The sequence below is a fragment of the Geotrypetes seraphini genome, chromosome 6 (assembly GCF_902459505.1).
Source record: "Geotrypetes seraphini chromosome 6, aGeoSer1.1, whole genome shotgun sequence".
Taxonomy (NCBI): domain Eukaryota; kingdom Metazoa; phylum Chordata; class Amphibia; order Gymnophiona; family Dermophiidae; genus Geotrypetes; species Geotrypetes seraphini.
Genome location: NC_047089.1, coordinates 245726646 through 245743034, shown reverse-complemented (window position 1 = coordinate 245743034; position 16389 = coordinate 245726646). Strand labels below are relative to the sequence as shown.

General features: G+C 45.7%; 1 protein-coding gene across 1 annotated transcript in view; it reads right to left on the bottom strand.

Annotated features, from left to right (window-relative positions):
* VEGFD (vascular endothelial growth factor D) overlaps window positions 1–12519 on the bottom strand; it is a 110516-nt gene extending 97997 nt beyond the window's left edge. The window contains exon 1 of the mRNA XM_033948651.1: window positions 10986–12519. Within this exon, the coding sequence (XP_033804542.1) occupies window positions 10986–11075 (90 nt within the window). The 5' untranslated portion in view covers window positions 11076–12519. The remainder of the gene's footprint in view (window positions 1–10985) is intronic.
* Window positions 12520–16389: the final 3870 nt, after the last annotated feature.

Genomic DNA, 16389 nt, shown 5'->3' with positions numbered 1-16389 from the left:
TTATCCTTTAGGAACCTATCTAAACCTTCCTTCAACCCCTGTACTGTGGTCTGGCCTATCACAACCTCCGGAAGCGCGTTCCATGTGTCCACCACCCTCTGGGTAAAAAAGAACTTCCTAGCATTTGTTTTAAACTTGTCCCCTTTCAGTTTCTCTGAGTGACCCCTAGTACTTGTGGTTCCCCACAGTCTGAAGAATCTGTCCCTGTCTACCTTCTCTATGCCCCTCAGGATCTTGAAGGTTTCTATCATGTCTCCTCTAAGTCTCCGCTTTTCCAGGGAGAATGGCCCCAGCATTTTCAATCTGTCAGCGTATGAAAAGTTTTCCATACCTTTTATCAGTTTAGTCGCTCTTCTCTGGACCCCCTCAAGTACTGCCATGTCCTTCTTGAGGTGCGGCGACCAGTACTGGACACAGTATTCCAGATGTGGGCGCACCATTGCACGATACAGCGGCATGATGACTTCCTTCGTCCTGGTCGTGATGCCCTTTTTAATGATACCCAACATTCTGTTCGCTTTTTTTGATGCTGTCGCACACTGTGCCGATGCTCTCAATGTTGAGTCCACCATCACCCCCAGATCTCTTTCAAAGTTGCTCACCTCTAGCAATGATCCCCCCCATTTTGTAGCTGAACATCGGGTTCTTTTTCCCTACATGCATGACCTTGCATTTCTCTATGTTAAAACTCATTTGCCACTTTTTTGCCCATTCTTCCAGTCTCGTTAGGTCCCTTTGCAGGTCTTCACAGTCTTCCGTGTTTCTATCCCTGCTGCAGAGTTTGGTGTCATCAGCAAATTTAATAACCTCACGTTTCGTCCCCGTCTCCAGGTCGTTGATAAATATATTGAACAGGAGCGGTCCCAGCACCGACCCCTGCGGAACTCCACTCGTGACCCATTGCCAGTCTGAGTAATGGCCCTTTACTCCAACCCTCTGTTTCCTGCCTGCCAGTGAGTGTTTCATCCATCGGTGGACATCCCCTTGCACCCTGTGGCTCCACAGCTTCTTAAGTAGCCGCTCGTGTGGTACCTTGTCGAAGGCTTTTTGGAAGTCAAGGTAAATGATGTCTATGGATTCCCCCTTATCCATCTGGCTGTTTATTCCTTCAAAGAAGTACAGTACGGTAAGTTCGTGAGGCATGACCTTCCCTACCAAGGCGCAGGTTATAGGTCCTATGTACCTTAGTATTTAGTGCACCTTAACACAAGGACCCCCAAATAAAATTAAATGCTCATCATCTGTCCTTCAGCATTATGGGGGGTCCTTTTAACGTGTGCTAAAGTGTCTAGCACGCCTTAGTAAAAGGACCCCTATGAGTAGTATCATTTCCCAGATAAAGCAGTTTTTCTAGATTGACCTATAACCTGCGCCTTGGTAGGCACCTACCAGCTCTTCAAAGTTAGGTGCCATTCTATAATTGCACTGGTAGGCATCTACAACTTAGGCACCAGTATCGTACACCAGGGCTTTCTTGACCTAAAAGACTGGTGCCTAACTCAATCCATGCCTAAACTCCATCCCTACTGTCTGGATAGGTGTAGCAGTATAGATACCTATAAGGCGCCTGGGGTAAATTAATTTTTTTTTTTTTAAATTGTTAATTTAAAAAAAAAAAAAAAATGGCGCTGTTCAATTAACAACGCTGGCTGAACTAATTAAAAAATTAAGTTAGCTAAGTGTACCTAACGGTAGGAGTTTTTAAAATAGAATCAGGGCTGATTCTGTTCTCATATAGCTTTCTGCCTCGGACTCTCTCAGCAGACATGCAGTATATTCTACAGAAAGGTAAACCTTAGCACACCAATGTACACACAGGAAGTCCTGTCAATTTTCTGAAATATACTTTATTGAATAAATATAGTAGATGTACTCACAATTGGTAGATTTTTGAATTCTGTAGCTGGAGGTGAAGATTTGAAGAACAGAAGCTTTGTGACAGAGGTGACAGAATAGTTAGACAGTAAGGTATTCCAAGTTCCAGAGCTGAAAGGCTGAACTATCCATGCGTATTGTCAGATAGCTTCAAGTAAAAAGGCTGGTCTTTGTTCAAGGACTACAGCCACATGTCTTTGAGATGGAAGCATAAGCGGGACTGACTCCTGAGTCAAAGGATTCTCAGGAAGTAACCATAAGGTTAGGGGAGAGAAAAGAAGAACCCAATAAGAGAGCTTGGCAACAGGTAGCAGAGAGAGGTCATACTTTTGCAGACTCATCAAAGCAAAGGGTGTAGAGGTGACTAGGATAAAGCAACAGGGGGGACAAAGGACTCGAGCTCAGATTGGAGAAAACAGGAGGAAGCCTTAGGAGAAAGATCACTAGAAACAAAGCTTATACAGGTAGGCAGGAGTGGCTGCAGTATGTATGAGACTACATTTCACAAAATGCTCTGCTGGCATATCATAGCAGGCAATGACTGCAGCATTAAAGTTCTGTGAAGTGAGAATAACATTAGAAACATAGAAACATAGAAAAAGATGGCAGATAAGGGCCGCGGCCCATCTAGTCTGCCCACCCCAATGACCCTCCCCTATTTATCTCTGTGCAGAGATCCCACTTGACGATCCCATTTCTTCTTAAAATCAGGCACGCTGCTCGCCTCAATCACCTGAAGTGGAAGTCTATTCCAGCGATCAACCACTCTTTCGGTGAAAAAGTATTTCCTGGTGTCGCCGTGCAATTTCCCGCCCCTGATTTTCCATGTATGTCCTCTTGTCGCCGTCGGACCTTTGAAAAAGAAGATATCTTCTTCTACCTCGATACGGCCCGTGAGGTATTTGAACGTCTCGATCATGTCTCCCCTCTCTCTGCGTTCCTCGAGTGAGTATAGCCGTAATTTATCCAGCCGTTCCTCGTACGGGAGATCCTTGAGTCCCGAGACCATCCGGGTGGCCATTCGCTGGACCGACTCAAGCCTCAGTGCATCCTTGCGGTAATGAGGCCTCCAGAATTGTACACAGTATTCCAGATGAGGCCTCACCATGGATCTATACAATGGCATAATGACTTCAGGCTTGCGGCTGACGAAACTCCTACGTATACATCCCATGATCTGCCTAGCCTTAGATGAAGCCCGCTCCACTTGATTGGCAGCCTTCATGTCTTCACTGATGATTACCCCCAAGTCCCGTTCTGCAACAGTCCTTGCTAGGATCTCGCCATTTAGGGTGTAAGTCTCGCATGGATTTTGGCTGCCAAGGTGCATAACTTTGCATTTCTTGGCATTGAAGCTCAGTTGCCAGGTCCTAGAAGACCATTGCTCCAATAGGAGTAGGTCGTGTTTCATATTGTCCGTTGTGCTCTTGCTTGTTATGTTACACAGTTTGGCGTCATCGGCGAATAGCGTTATTTTTCCGCGAAGCCCCTCAGTCAAGTCTCTTATAAAGATATTGAAAAGGATCGGGCCCAAGACCGAGCCCTGCGGCACTCCGCTGATCACTGCCGTCGTTAAACACATCTTGGAGCTAGCATGAAGCTGCTGGGGGCAGAACAGGGCCTTTGTGTTTAATCATAAAGTCTGACGTTTGGACAGTATGTTGGAGGAAGTGTACTATAAATGTGCTTACTGTAGCATAGCCTCCAGCTGGGTGTTCAGTGTTAACAGACAATGTCCTGTCTCATAGCAGAGAACCAGATCCCTGGAAAACTGTGGCTGTTTCCACAGCCATTACTTTTTATAGTGCAAGCAAGTCTTATACACTCAAACTAAAAAAAAATAAATGTGTTTAGAAGTAGAACCAAGACATTGTAGCTACTGACTTTTAAATAAAAATGGACAATAACCTTGTCACTAACCAGTCATTAGCAGCGGTAGAGAAGCCTTCAATAAACATTTGCTGCTCACTTACATTATTATACAACTAGTCTTATAGCCCGTTACATTAACGGGTGCTAGAATATGTGTGTGTGTGTCTGTATTTATTTATTTCTCTCTCTCTCTCCTTAGCCTGTTTCTGTATTTCTTTCTTTCTGTCTTTCTTTTTCCTCGGCTGTCCACCACCACCTCTTGCCTGCTCCAACCTGTCCATTCTCCCTTCCTTTTACCTCCCCTGTGTCCACCCCCCCCCTTCACTGCTCCCCTTATCCAGCAGCATGGCAGGAAAGTTAAGTTAAAGCGGTGGGGGCTGGGAAGAGTAGAAGGCAAAAGGATCGCCTGGGGCACTTAGCAGTTTCTGCCCTGTGTCACCGGTCAAGCAGCCTGATTAGCATGCCCGGCCCTTCTTGAAAAAAAAGTGCAGGATATAGTAGCTGTGGTGTCAAGTCACCAAGAACTGACTTATTTCATTACTATGTGGGACATCCCCCCCCCCCCAAAAAAAAAAAAAAATACCCTCCCCTCCTTCTGCCCCCAACTACATTTAGATGATTGTGGATGCTCTCTGGACCCCTGTGCTGGTCAAAACAATCTCATTGATATCTTTTGATGCAAGCGTCCAGGGAGAAAGGACAGCACTTGGCTTTATGCTCTCACCCTATGAGAGTGCCACTTACTTCTCAACGGGCTGGGTTGTGTATGGAGGATGAGGGAAGAAACGTGATTAGCACTGCCATCACCCTCAGAGAGCTCCGACTCCCTCCTCGCTGTCGCGCAGGCACCGGTCCCCCCCCGGGGAAGCTTACTGCGTTTCCACCGCGGCTTCGGCAGCCTTCTGTCTGCGGGAGGAGGAGGAGGCCGGGGCACGCAGGATGGCGGGGAGGCTGGGGTTGCGCGGAGCAGCAATAGCAGCAGCTCGGCCGTGCAGCCAGCGCTAGGCAGAGCCGGGTTCGGGCATGGGCCTTGCGCCGCCCGGGCCGGCTCCTCACTTGGAGGCTCGGAAGATGACAGCAGGACTCCGGTGACATAGTAAGCGCACATGCGCACTCTTGTGGCCACATCCCGACAGATGAGGACTCAGGGAACACGGCCTAAGAGTGCGCATGCGCACTTAGCATTTTATTATTATAGATTAACAAATCAATTGACCTGACGAAGGGAGGAGTGCTCTTGAAAACTGGTCACAGGTTCACGTTAAAATGTATCACCTACACATGTTTGTTAACTTATTTCTACGTAATTGAATAGATATAACCATATTCCTTTACTCAAACTGATTACACCTACAATCTTTATTCCCCCCCCCCCATTCCCTAACAAGGCCATATGGTTAAATGTCCCATAAGTTGATGCCCAAGGAATATGCTTATAAAGAGAAACTATGGTATGTACACGGCTCTTACCCCTGGTTTTGGGCACACTTCTGCCATGCGCATGTAATTGACCAATGATCTGTTGGCCATCAATAATTGGTCGCTAATTACCAATTACTGATGTTAATTGGTACCAATTAGGATTTGCACACACATCTGGGTACACTGGGGTGCCAAAATCCCAACGCACGAAACCCAAGAGGGGGCATTCCAAGAACACTTACAGAATAATGGGGTGTCCGTGGCCAACTTGGGTGCCAGGATTTACACCAGGTTTCAGCAGGCATGAAGTCTGATGCCCAAAACTGGGCATGGAAACTAGCTCTAAGCACTATTCTAAAAATAAAAAGACATTCTTTATGAAATAGCGCTTAGCGCTGATTTTTCCGGTGCTCAGTTCTGAGTGCCACTTATAGAACTCCTCCATTAGGATACAAAATGACATCACATCGCTATGTTATCCCCGGCTAAGGGCTAGGGCTAGATTCACTAACCCCCGATTCCGTGTCTGATCCATGCACGATTGCATACAAGCCGACAAATTCACAAAAGACCTGCATGCAAATGGGGATGATCATTGACATGCCCCCCCACCCCCCACCCCCCCCCCACTGCACGGATTGCTAGAGAGCGATACCGACGCATGCGCAGACCATCTGTAGATGGTATGCGCATGTGCTGGTCCTCCAAGCCCGCTTTAAGACCATGGGTTTGCACTGCGGGGAAGGGCAGGAGAGTTGGGGCAGCAAGAGATTCGGGGCAGGCAGGAGAGAGAAGTAGATTCAGGGCACGCAGGAGATTGGGGGCAGGCAGGAGATTGGGGCTGAGAGCAGAGAAGCAGGGCAGAGAGCAGGGCAGTCGGAAAGGACCTGAGCGACTGGTCCTCAGCAGTTGCTTCTTTTTGGATTGGCCAGCCCAGTCGCTATTCCCTGAAAAGTTTTGTGAATCGCGTCCCTGCCTACTTTGCATGCTGTTTCCCCTCATTTGCATGCAACGGATCGGAATTGGATTGGAGGAGAGGTTAATCGGGTCGGAGGGAAATCGGGTCGCAAACCGATCGGTACATGATCTGTTTGCTTAGTGAATCTAGCCCTAAGTGCAGACAAGTTGACCCTTGCCAAAACATGAAAGAATTCGGTAGAAGTTAGCTCCAGGAAGAAAAAAGACCAGGCTTCAAAAATTTAGCACTATGAAGTAACCCAGTGGCCACAGCAGTAATTTTCATTAGTAAGCTGAGCTGACACGACCCAGCTGTTCTGGATGCAGAACATCCTTCAACTAAAAGTTTCTTTACATTTATCTACTGATCTATCTAGAATTCCAGAAATACCTTTGCCGAGTACATTAAAAAATTCTACAAATTGTTTCTGAGCAAGTGTTATATCCCGGAGAAGAAGTGCATTATGAATCATTGGCTTTCTGACCAGCCTCCTTCAATTTGGTATTGGCGGAGTAAATTGCATACTTTGGTGCGGTGGGAAGCACCGCAAAGCCTTTCTACAAGTGTGGACTCCTTATCTGAATGCACTGCATCCGAGAGGCCGCAGTCTCATTTTGAATACTCTCAGAATTATACTCTTGTATTACTGGATTTTCTCCTTGGAAATTTTATTGTGTCTTCGTGGGGGGGGGGGGGGGGGGGGGAGGGCTGGATAAGACAATTTTGCTCTTGCACTTGGCTCTTGACTGTTCTCACTTATTTTTGAAAATTAATAAAAAGTTTTGAAAAAAAAAAAATTTTTTTTTACACGAACCAGACATTTTTCCTAGCTCTTAACCACCACTCGGGCTGTCCCCTCTTTTCAGTATAGCTTTTCCGATGAGATTTATCACAGTGCCCCCAATATCAACTCATCCTATTATCTTCTCAGCTCACATTGCTTGTTTAGTTTCCTCCGCATTTTACAATAATGAATGAAAACAGAGCCAGCCAGACATACATGGAGGGGGGGGCGGGAAGAATTTCTGTGTCTGTCCTTTGTAGATTTTCAACAAGCTTAGAATTTTAAAAAGCACATCTTTGATGCAAACAGCAGGTTTGATGCACCTGCATGGTCCCTGCCTAGCCTGCTCCGATTGCCACCGGCAACTGCAGAACAGAAGCAAAGTTGCTTAATCAAGGGAGAAAAGGCAGAGCAAATTGTTTTTGCACTCGTTCTGCACCTGGACTAGCTTGCTACACAGATTGTAACTAAATCAGCTCCCAAGAAAGATATGGCGATACTCGGGAGGGTTCAGAAGAGAGCAACACGCTTGATAAAAGGTATGGAAAACCTTTCATACGCTGAAAGACTGGAGTAACTGGGGCTCTTTTCTCTGGAGAAGCGGAGACTTAGGGGGGATATGATAGAGACTTACAAGATCATGAAGGGCTCAGAGAAAGTGGAAAGGGACAGATTCTTCAAACTTTCAAGTTCTACAAGAACGAGAGGGCATTCGGCAAAATTAAAAGGGGACAGATTCAGAACCAATGCTAGGAAGTTCTTCTTCACCCAATGGGTGGTGGACACCTGGAATGCGCTTCCAGAGGGTGTGATAGGACAGATTACGGTTTTGGGGCTCAAGAAGGGATTAGATGATTTCCTGAAGGAAAAGGGGATAGAAGGGGGATAGAGGATTACTATACAGGTCCTGAACTTGATGGGTCGCCGTGTGAGCGGACTGCTGGGCACGATGGACTTCTGGTCTGACCCAGCAGAGGCACTGCTTATGTCAGGGGTGTCCAATGTCGGTCCTCGAGGGCCGCAGTCCAGTCGGGTTTTCAGGATTTCCCCAATGACTATGCATGAGATCTATGTGCATGCACTGCTTTCAATGCATATTCATTGGGGAAATCCTGAAAACCCGACTGGACTGCAGCCCTCGATGACCGACATTGGACACCCCTGGCTTATGTTAATCCTGTATTTTACGTTTAACTGTATAAACCAGTGCATCACAAACTGCGTACCACGACAAGATTCTGGGTGTACCGTGAGGTGCTGGCACCTACTGACTGCCTACAGGAAGTGCCTCTCGCAGCAAGCACATCCTGGAGGCAGTTAGCCGGCACCCATGCCTCTTCTCTCCTGTTCCAGCACCCCCCACTGATAGCTCAAGGCCTGGTCTGGAGGGCACTCGTAAATGCGCAGAGGTCAATGTGATGACATCACGCACGTGCACGATGCCATCACGTTGAGATCTGCACTTTTCTAGATGCCGAGTAAAAATGCTTGCAGGACTCTGGTATAATTAATTTGTCTTCAGCTTATCCCATCTGTTTATCCCAACAGACTCTGCTCTATCCATATCTAATATCTGCACGTCACCCCTTTGGCTCTATAAGCTGTATTGTAGAAAAGCATTAGCATCCTATCTATGATATTTGAATGTTCTAACGCAGGGGTAGGGAACTCGAGAGCCTTATTCCAGTCGGGTTTTCAGGATATCCCCAATGAATTTGCATTGAAAGCAGTGCATGCAAATAGATCTCATGCATATTCATTGAGGACATCCTGAAAACCCAACTGGAATACGGCTTTCGAGGACCGGAGTTCCCTACCCCTGTCTAACGTGTGCTTATTTACTCCCCTTTTGCAAAACCACGAAGAGGTTTTTAGTGATGGCTGGTGTGCTGAATGCTTTGCACGGCTCCGAGGCTCATAGGAATGCCATGACCGTTAGAACAGAACCAAGCATTCAGCGTGCCGGCTGGCGCTAAAAATGTCTTGCACTGATTTTTTTAAGGGGGGGTGTTTTCTAAGTATTACGCAGACATTGTATTATATCTCTGTTATCTGAATTTCAGTGCTGTTGATAAAGCATACTTCTGAAAGTGTTTTATGGTAGTCCTATTATTAAGTTTCAATTTGATGATTTTGAATTTATGTCAGGCTCAGTCTCTGGCGGTATTCAAAGCCAGACTAAAAACCTACTTATTTGAAGCTGCATTCAAACACTGACTCAATCAACACATCTGTCATTCCCTTAATAGTCCCCTACGACCCTTTAGCCCCCTCTGTCTGTCATAATTACATTATAAGCTCATCGGAGCGGGGACCATTTATTGCACGTAAAATATACAGCACTGTGTGCACGTGTTAGTGCTATAGAAGTAATAAGTTGTTGTACTTCATTCCTTATGTTTATATTTGGTCTTTTACTACTGCTAACAAAATTGTACATTTCAAAGTTGAACTGTACTTGCTGTAGACGACCTTTGGGTGAATCTCTTCATAAAGGTGGTTAATAAATGGAGTTATAAATACAAGGAAGAAATTGTTCAAGTCATCACAGTATGTGCTTCAAAGATGGTTATTTGAGAGGAGACACTAATTAAGGATTATTTGTTGATGCATTTATGTAAAAGGACTGTCAGTTCGACAGAAGTGTAGATTTTAAGACAATTTAATTCTAGTTGTAAAATGTATTGTTTTTTAAAAATATTTTGTACATTTTTTGGAAACTGCCTAGGTTTAGCTCAAGGATCTCAAAGTCCCTCCTTGAGGGCCGCCATCCAGTCGGGTTTTCAGGATTTCCCCAATGAATATGCATTGAAAGCAGTGCGTGCACATAGATCTCATGCGTATTCATTGGGGAAATCCTGAAAACCCTACTGGATTGCGGCCCTCAAGGAGGGATTCTGAGACACCTGATCTAGCCCAGAGGTGGGCAACTCCAGTCCTCAAGGGCCGGAATCCAGTCAGGTTTTCAGGATTTCCCCAATGAATATGCATTGAAAGCAGTGCATGCACATAGATCTCATGCGTATTCATTGGGGAAATCCTGAAAACCCTACTGGATTGCGGCCCTCAAGGAGGGACTCTGAGACACCTGATCTAGCCCAGAGGTGGGCAACTCCAGTCCTCAAGGGCCGGAATCCAGTCAGGTTTTCCCCAATGAATATGCATTGAAAGCAGTGCATGCACATAGATCTCATGCATATTCGTTGGGGAAATCCTGAAAACCCGTCTGGATTGCGGCGCTCAAGGAGGGACTTTGAGACCTATAGCTGGTGAATAAATTTTTAAATAAATTATTTATTCGATTTTCTATACTGTTCTAGTAAGGCAGCTCAGAATGGTTTACAGGAATTTATTCAGATACTCGATTTTTCCCTGACTGGTCTGGGGTGCAGTGGGGGGGGGGGGGGATGGGATTAATCCCCCCTCTTTTAATAACGCATAGCTTGGGTTTTAGCACCGGCAGCGGCAGTAACTGCTCCGCCACTGAAACCCACGCTATGCGTTCGTAAAAGAGGGGGTGACTTGCCCAAGGTCGCAGGGCGCAGTGTGGGTTTGAGCCCACCACCTCAGGGTGCCGGGGCTTTAGCTTCAACCACTGCGCCACACTCCCACTCCCACATTGCTGTTTTTATAGAAATCACTTCAGTCGTTGTTTCTATGTTAGGGGAGAAAAAAAAATAATTGATCAATAGGCCGTTAAGTGGCTATGGGCTCCTTTTATCAAGGCGCACTACGGGGGGTTAGCGCGTCTGACATTTCATCACGTGCTAAACCCCTGCGTCAGCCTAAAATCCTAATGCCTCGTCAGTGGAGGCGTTAGGTACTAGCGCGGCAGGCGGTTTAACGAACGGTATGCCGCGCGTCAAACCGCTACCGCACCTTTGTAAAAGGACCCTGCGCTAGCATTTTTAGCGCCCGCTAAACCCGCGCTACGCGGCTAGAACTAACGCCCACTCAATGCTGGCGTCAGCGTCTTGCGCGCGGGGCAATTTAGCGCCCAAACCGCTAGCGCCGCTTTGTAAAAGGAGCCCCAAAACAGCTGAAATGTTAAAAGGACAGATAGAGCCCACCTACCTTCACTGGGCCATACTCGTAATCTGACCCCTTCAGCAAATGCAGTAATGACAGCGCAAAAAGATGCCGAACTGCCCCCAGTTCCTTCATTTTGAAGTTTAATAGGAGCAAAGTGATTACACAGTCAAAGAGCAGCTCGATACATATCTCCGGCCACACATGGTTTTATAAAATTGTTTAGAAAACAAAACCCAAGACCCACATCAAAATGGTTGCTAACAAAGTCCGAGCATGTACAAGATCATTTATAAACTTGGCAAAAAAAAAAAAAATCAGGAATGCAAAACAAATCCAACTTCAGCTAGTATGGATACATAGTCTTGTTTCTGATTTTGCTTCCTTTTTCAAATGCTATGCTCTTAAAAATGCCCAAACATTAGGTAGAGCATGAATTCAGGAAATTTTGCTCATCCAGAATTGGAAAAAAAAACAAAAACCTAAATCCCCTCCCCCACAAAATTAAAGTTTCCAGTCTGAAAAGATTAAAAAAAGGGAAAAAGCAAATTCATCCCTCAACCGTTTTCTTAATTCCAGTGAATATCTCCTGAAGCAGCATCGTAACAGCCAGGGTTTTGAGGCAGACGAAGCTATAATCCAACTTGGTACTAAAAACTTTTTTCACAACCTTCGTCCAAGCCTGTGAACGCATGTGTCTTCAATCCCATACTGAGCTTGGCAGAAAAGGCAGTCAAGTTTTGGCTCTTCTCCCGTTGTTCCTTTGTGCAATCCTTACCACCAATAGCACGACAGGCTTCCGTTCACAGAAATCCCTCTGCTGTGTTCTCAACGATTACCTGACAGATTAAAGCCCCAGCTACACAAATCTTACTTGGGTAAGTAGTAATGGATGTTTCTTAAGCATTTTAACACTCTCAAAATTTCATCTCCATTGCACAGGATTTGCATGCAACTGCTTATCAAAAAGATTGTTTAAACAAAAGGGAGGTTCTGGAAAGCCAAGGGCAAAAGGAGAATAGATTTAGAAGTAATCATTTTATTATAGAAGCCAGTGGACACGTGGAACAGTCTCCCTTGTCGAGGTGGTGGAAACAGTAGCATAAGCTGAGGAGGTTGGCGCCCGGCCTTACCACACTGTGCGCGCCCACCCGTGGAGCGCCTCCCCTGCCCTCTGTGTATCTCATGACATGCTCGCTGGAATGAGCGGCGTCCTCCTCTTGCTGCTCACGTTGGCCTCGGCTTTCTTCCGACATCGCATCCTGATCCCGCGCCCAGGAAACGAACCAGCAGTGGAAGATGCTGCTTGTGACACTGAACATTCCAAAAATATGCAGGAGAAATAGAGATGCAGGTGCCCCCTCCCCCACAAAGGCAGTGCCTGGGGAGTTCCACCTCCTCATGCCACTGAATACATAAGAATAGCCTTACTGGGTCACACCAATGGTCTATCAACCCTATAGCCCATCCTCAGTGACCAATCCAGGTACGTAGCAAAAACTCAAAGAGTAGCAACATTCCATGTAGACAATGACACGGGGACAAATTTTTTCCCGTCCCCCGTGAGTTTTTTTCCTGTCCCATCCCTGCAAGCTCTTAGAGCTCAGATTGTGATGTCATAATGCCTCATTCCACCACTGCCTAAGCTCCATCCTCATCTGCACAAGCCTCAAACCCTTTAAAATCATAAGTAGCAACATTCTAGAGCTCAGAATGTGATGTCATAATGCCTCATTCCACCAATGCCTGAGCTCCGTCCTCATCTGCGCAAGCCTCAAACCCTTTAAAATCATAAGTAGCAACATTCTAGAGCTCAGAATGTGATGTCATAATGCCTCATTCCACCAATGCCTGAGCTCCATCCTCCCTGTACAAGCCTCAAACACTTTAAAATCATAAGTGTTCGAGGCTTGTGCGGTTATGGCAGAGCTTACAGGAATGGGGCAGGGACTGGGAAAAATTTGTCCCTGTGTCATTCTCTGATTCTATGCTACCGATCCAAGGCAAGCTGTGGCTTCCCCCATGTCCCCCTGTGCCCCTTTACATGAAAAAGGTTGGAGACCACTGGTCTATCTGCTATCATTGTCTTTGCTTCTCTAAAAGTAGCTCAAAATGAGACTTCTTTATGGGAATGGTTTAAGGTAGTTACTAAGCTCTAACAGTTACCACATCTACAGTACATTAGGTTTAAAATCAATTTATTTAAAAATCTCTCTGTTTATTGGAGATACATATTAGTTTTGGTCTCAAAAACCCTTAAGAATTTTCCCCACGTACTCCCAAATCCTATACATGGCGTCTTAAAAATGAGGGCCGATCAGAATGGCACTTAGCGCGACTTTATACACAGTATAACACTTAGGAAAGTCAGGCCTAAATACCTACGCCTAAGCTGTGCGTGGATCAGGTACATTCTAATATTACGCCCGACTTCTAGTAATGCCCGCAATCCAACCATGCTTTGCCCCTGGCCCTCCCCCTTTTGGGAGATTGGATAGAAGCAACATACTCCACTTTGTAGAATTCACCTACAAAGTTGTGCATGCAACTAATGAGAAAAAAAAAAAAAAAAGGCAAAGTGAACACCCCCATGCAGGGACTGGACCAAATCAAACCACAGAAGTGCTGGATAATCTTCTACACTGATAACTTATGTGATATAAAAGAACTTTTGTAACGAAGATTAAAATTAACGTAATCAATAGCCACAATGTTAAAACAACAAAACAAGCATATGTGGTAAGTCTAAATAGGAGTAGATGCCAAACCTGACCAAAACAGCAAGTAGAATTGGGTTACTACATATGTAAGGCACAAATCTATTTATCAAATAGAAGCACGTTCCATTTTCACCGCAGTCCGCCTCATATTTGGCCTGAAAAAATGGGACCATATCACCCCTTTCTACCATAAACTTCACTGGCTCCCTCTAGAATCCAGAATCATATTCAAATTCGCCTGTTTTTGCTACAAAACGTTATTTGGTTTATCCCCAAGCTACATCACCCCTCACTTCACCCTTAACCACAACTACAAGAACGCCCGTAAAATTCAACTCTTCGCCTTCCCCTCCCTAAAACTATGCCACTCAAAAAAATTCCTAGACAAAACCTACGCCTTCCAAGCCGCCAAACTAAACCCTTGGCTAGCCCAAATGGTCCTCAAGGCCCACAACTACCTCGACTTCAGAAAATTACTCAAAACTCACCTATTCCGAGACCAAGACCCTCAATGCCCCTTCCAATCCTCTTCCCCCCCCTTCTGATCCTCGCCCCCCCTGTTCTCCCTCCTCTTCCCACTACTTCTCTCCTTGCTGTTCGCAACTCTATGACCATTTTGATATGTAATCACTTGTAAATACTCTCTCCTTGCTGTCTGCTACTCTATGATCAATTTGTGTAACCACTCGTAATCTCTGTCAAACTACTCCATGATCAATTTGATATGTAACCACTTGTAATCTCTGTCTAAATAATGTGAACCGCCTAGAACTCTTCGGGGTATGGCGGTATACAAAAATAAAGTTATTATTATTATTATTATTATTATTTTCCATTTTAAAATATGTATAATTTCAGTTTTTATGTTTTACATGTTATTTATTTGTTCTGATTGTAGATTTTGACTCCTGAAGCAGGTGAATTTCCGCCGAAACATGGCTCCATGTCGCGTCAGAGTGTTTTGTCTCATTTGAATAAAAGTTTACTGGTTGGAAAAGCGATCTGTCTGATCCCTACGTTTGTCTCATTTGCAAATAAGAGCACAATTTAGCACAGGGATCTCAAAGTCCCTCCTTGAGGGCCGCAATCCATTCGGGTTTTCAGGATTTCCCCAATGAATATGCATGAGACTTATGTGCATGCACTGCTTTCAATGCATATTCATTGGGGAAATCCTGAAAACCCGACTGGATTGCGGCCCTCAAGGAAGGACTTTGAGATCCCTGATTTAGCATCAGCGCCGATAGTTTAAGCCAGGGGTCCCCAAAGTCCCTCCTTGAGGGCCGAATCCAGTTGGGTTTTCAGGATTTCCCCAATGAATATGCATTGAAAGCAGTGCATGCACATAGATCTCGTGCATATTCATTGGGGAAATCCTGAAAACCCGACTGGATTCGGCCCTCAAGGAGGGACTTTGGGGACCCCTGGTTTAAACAATTAAGACGCATGCACAAAATCAGCTATGCGCACCGATTTGCACGCACAACTTAGAATTTGGGCCTTAGAGGGTAATTTTAGAACAGGGCTGCTAGATTATGAGGGGGTGCTGAAAGGTTCTCAGCCCAACCAAATCAACTTCTTAAATTCTGAGCATTATTTTGGCCCTGCAGCTGAAAAGAGTATACTGTATTTTTACGCATATAACGCGCATACATGTATAACGCGCACACGCGTATAGCGCGCGGGAACAAAGCATTTATGTAAAAAAAATTTCCGTATACCGCGCTCATCTTTCTTCACTAACCAGCATTATTCCTAGTCCCTGTCCCTATGCTCCCTCCTCCTTCAGCATTTCTTTGCTCCTGTACTCCTCATCCTCACCCCGAGGCAGGCAGGCAGGCAAACAGAGCACCCCCACCCCCCAAGGCAGGCAGGCAGAGCCCCCCGATCTCTCTCTGACCTCTCCCCTGTACCTTATTTTTGTTTTTCCAGCGCAGCTTGACAGGCCTGTTCCTTCATGTCCTGCCTGCTGCGGGAGCTGAAGCGAAGGGAGTCAGAGGAGCGGTGGTGGAGGCGGCTGAAGCCCGAATGTGCCGCCCAGTGCTGCCATGGGGGAAGGGAGGGAGGAACTAGCCGCTGTTGCCTTGCCATAGCTGCTAACTCTCTTGCCATGCCGGTTCCAAAGGCTGCTGCCTGCCTGGTTGGCTGACGTGGCTGCCTCTTCCCTTCTCTAGCAACAGAGTGGCACACAAGGCTGCCTGCCTGGTCCCATATTGCGTGATCCTGGCGTATGGGTGTCGCCGAATGTATCAGCAATGTAAAAATATATATATATAACGCGCTCACGGATATAACGCGCATGCTTATTCCGTGTTTGTAAAATCTTGCATAGCGCGCGCGTTATATGCATAAAAATACGGTAATCTTATTTTATTAAGTGCCAATTTGCAGACATGAAGTTCTATATTTTGACATTGTTTCAGATCATTAATTGAACCAGATCCACATCATTCTCTTCCCGGCTGGGCTGAGAACTTTTTAGCACCACCTGGTAGTGTGAAAAGTTTCAGCCTCCGATAACCAGAGTTGGTATTGTGACATCATAATGCCTCATGCCACCACTAAGAGTCAACCTCATAAGTGATGTCACAATGGCTTGATTGTCCTACACTTGGCTCACTTTTCTTACATACAGGGGGGTGCTGAAAAGTTCTCAGCCCAACCAACCAACGTTAAGTGAAATTTGCAAAAACGAAAATCTATGTTTTTGACATTGTTTCAGATCATTG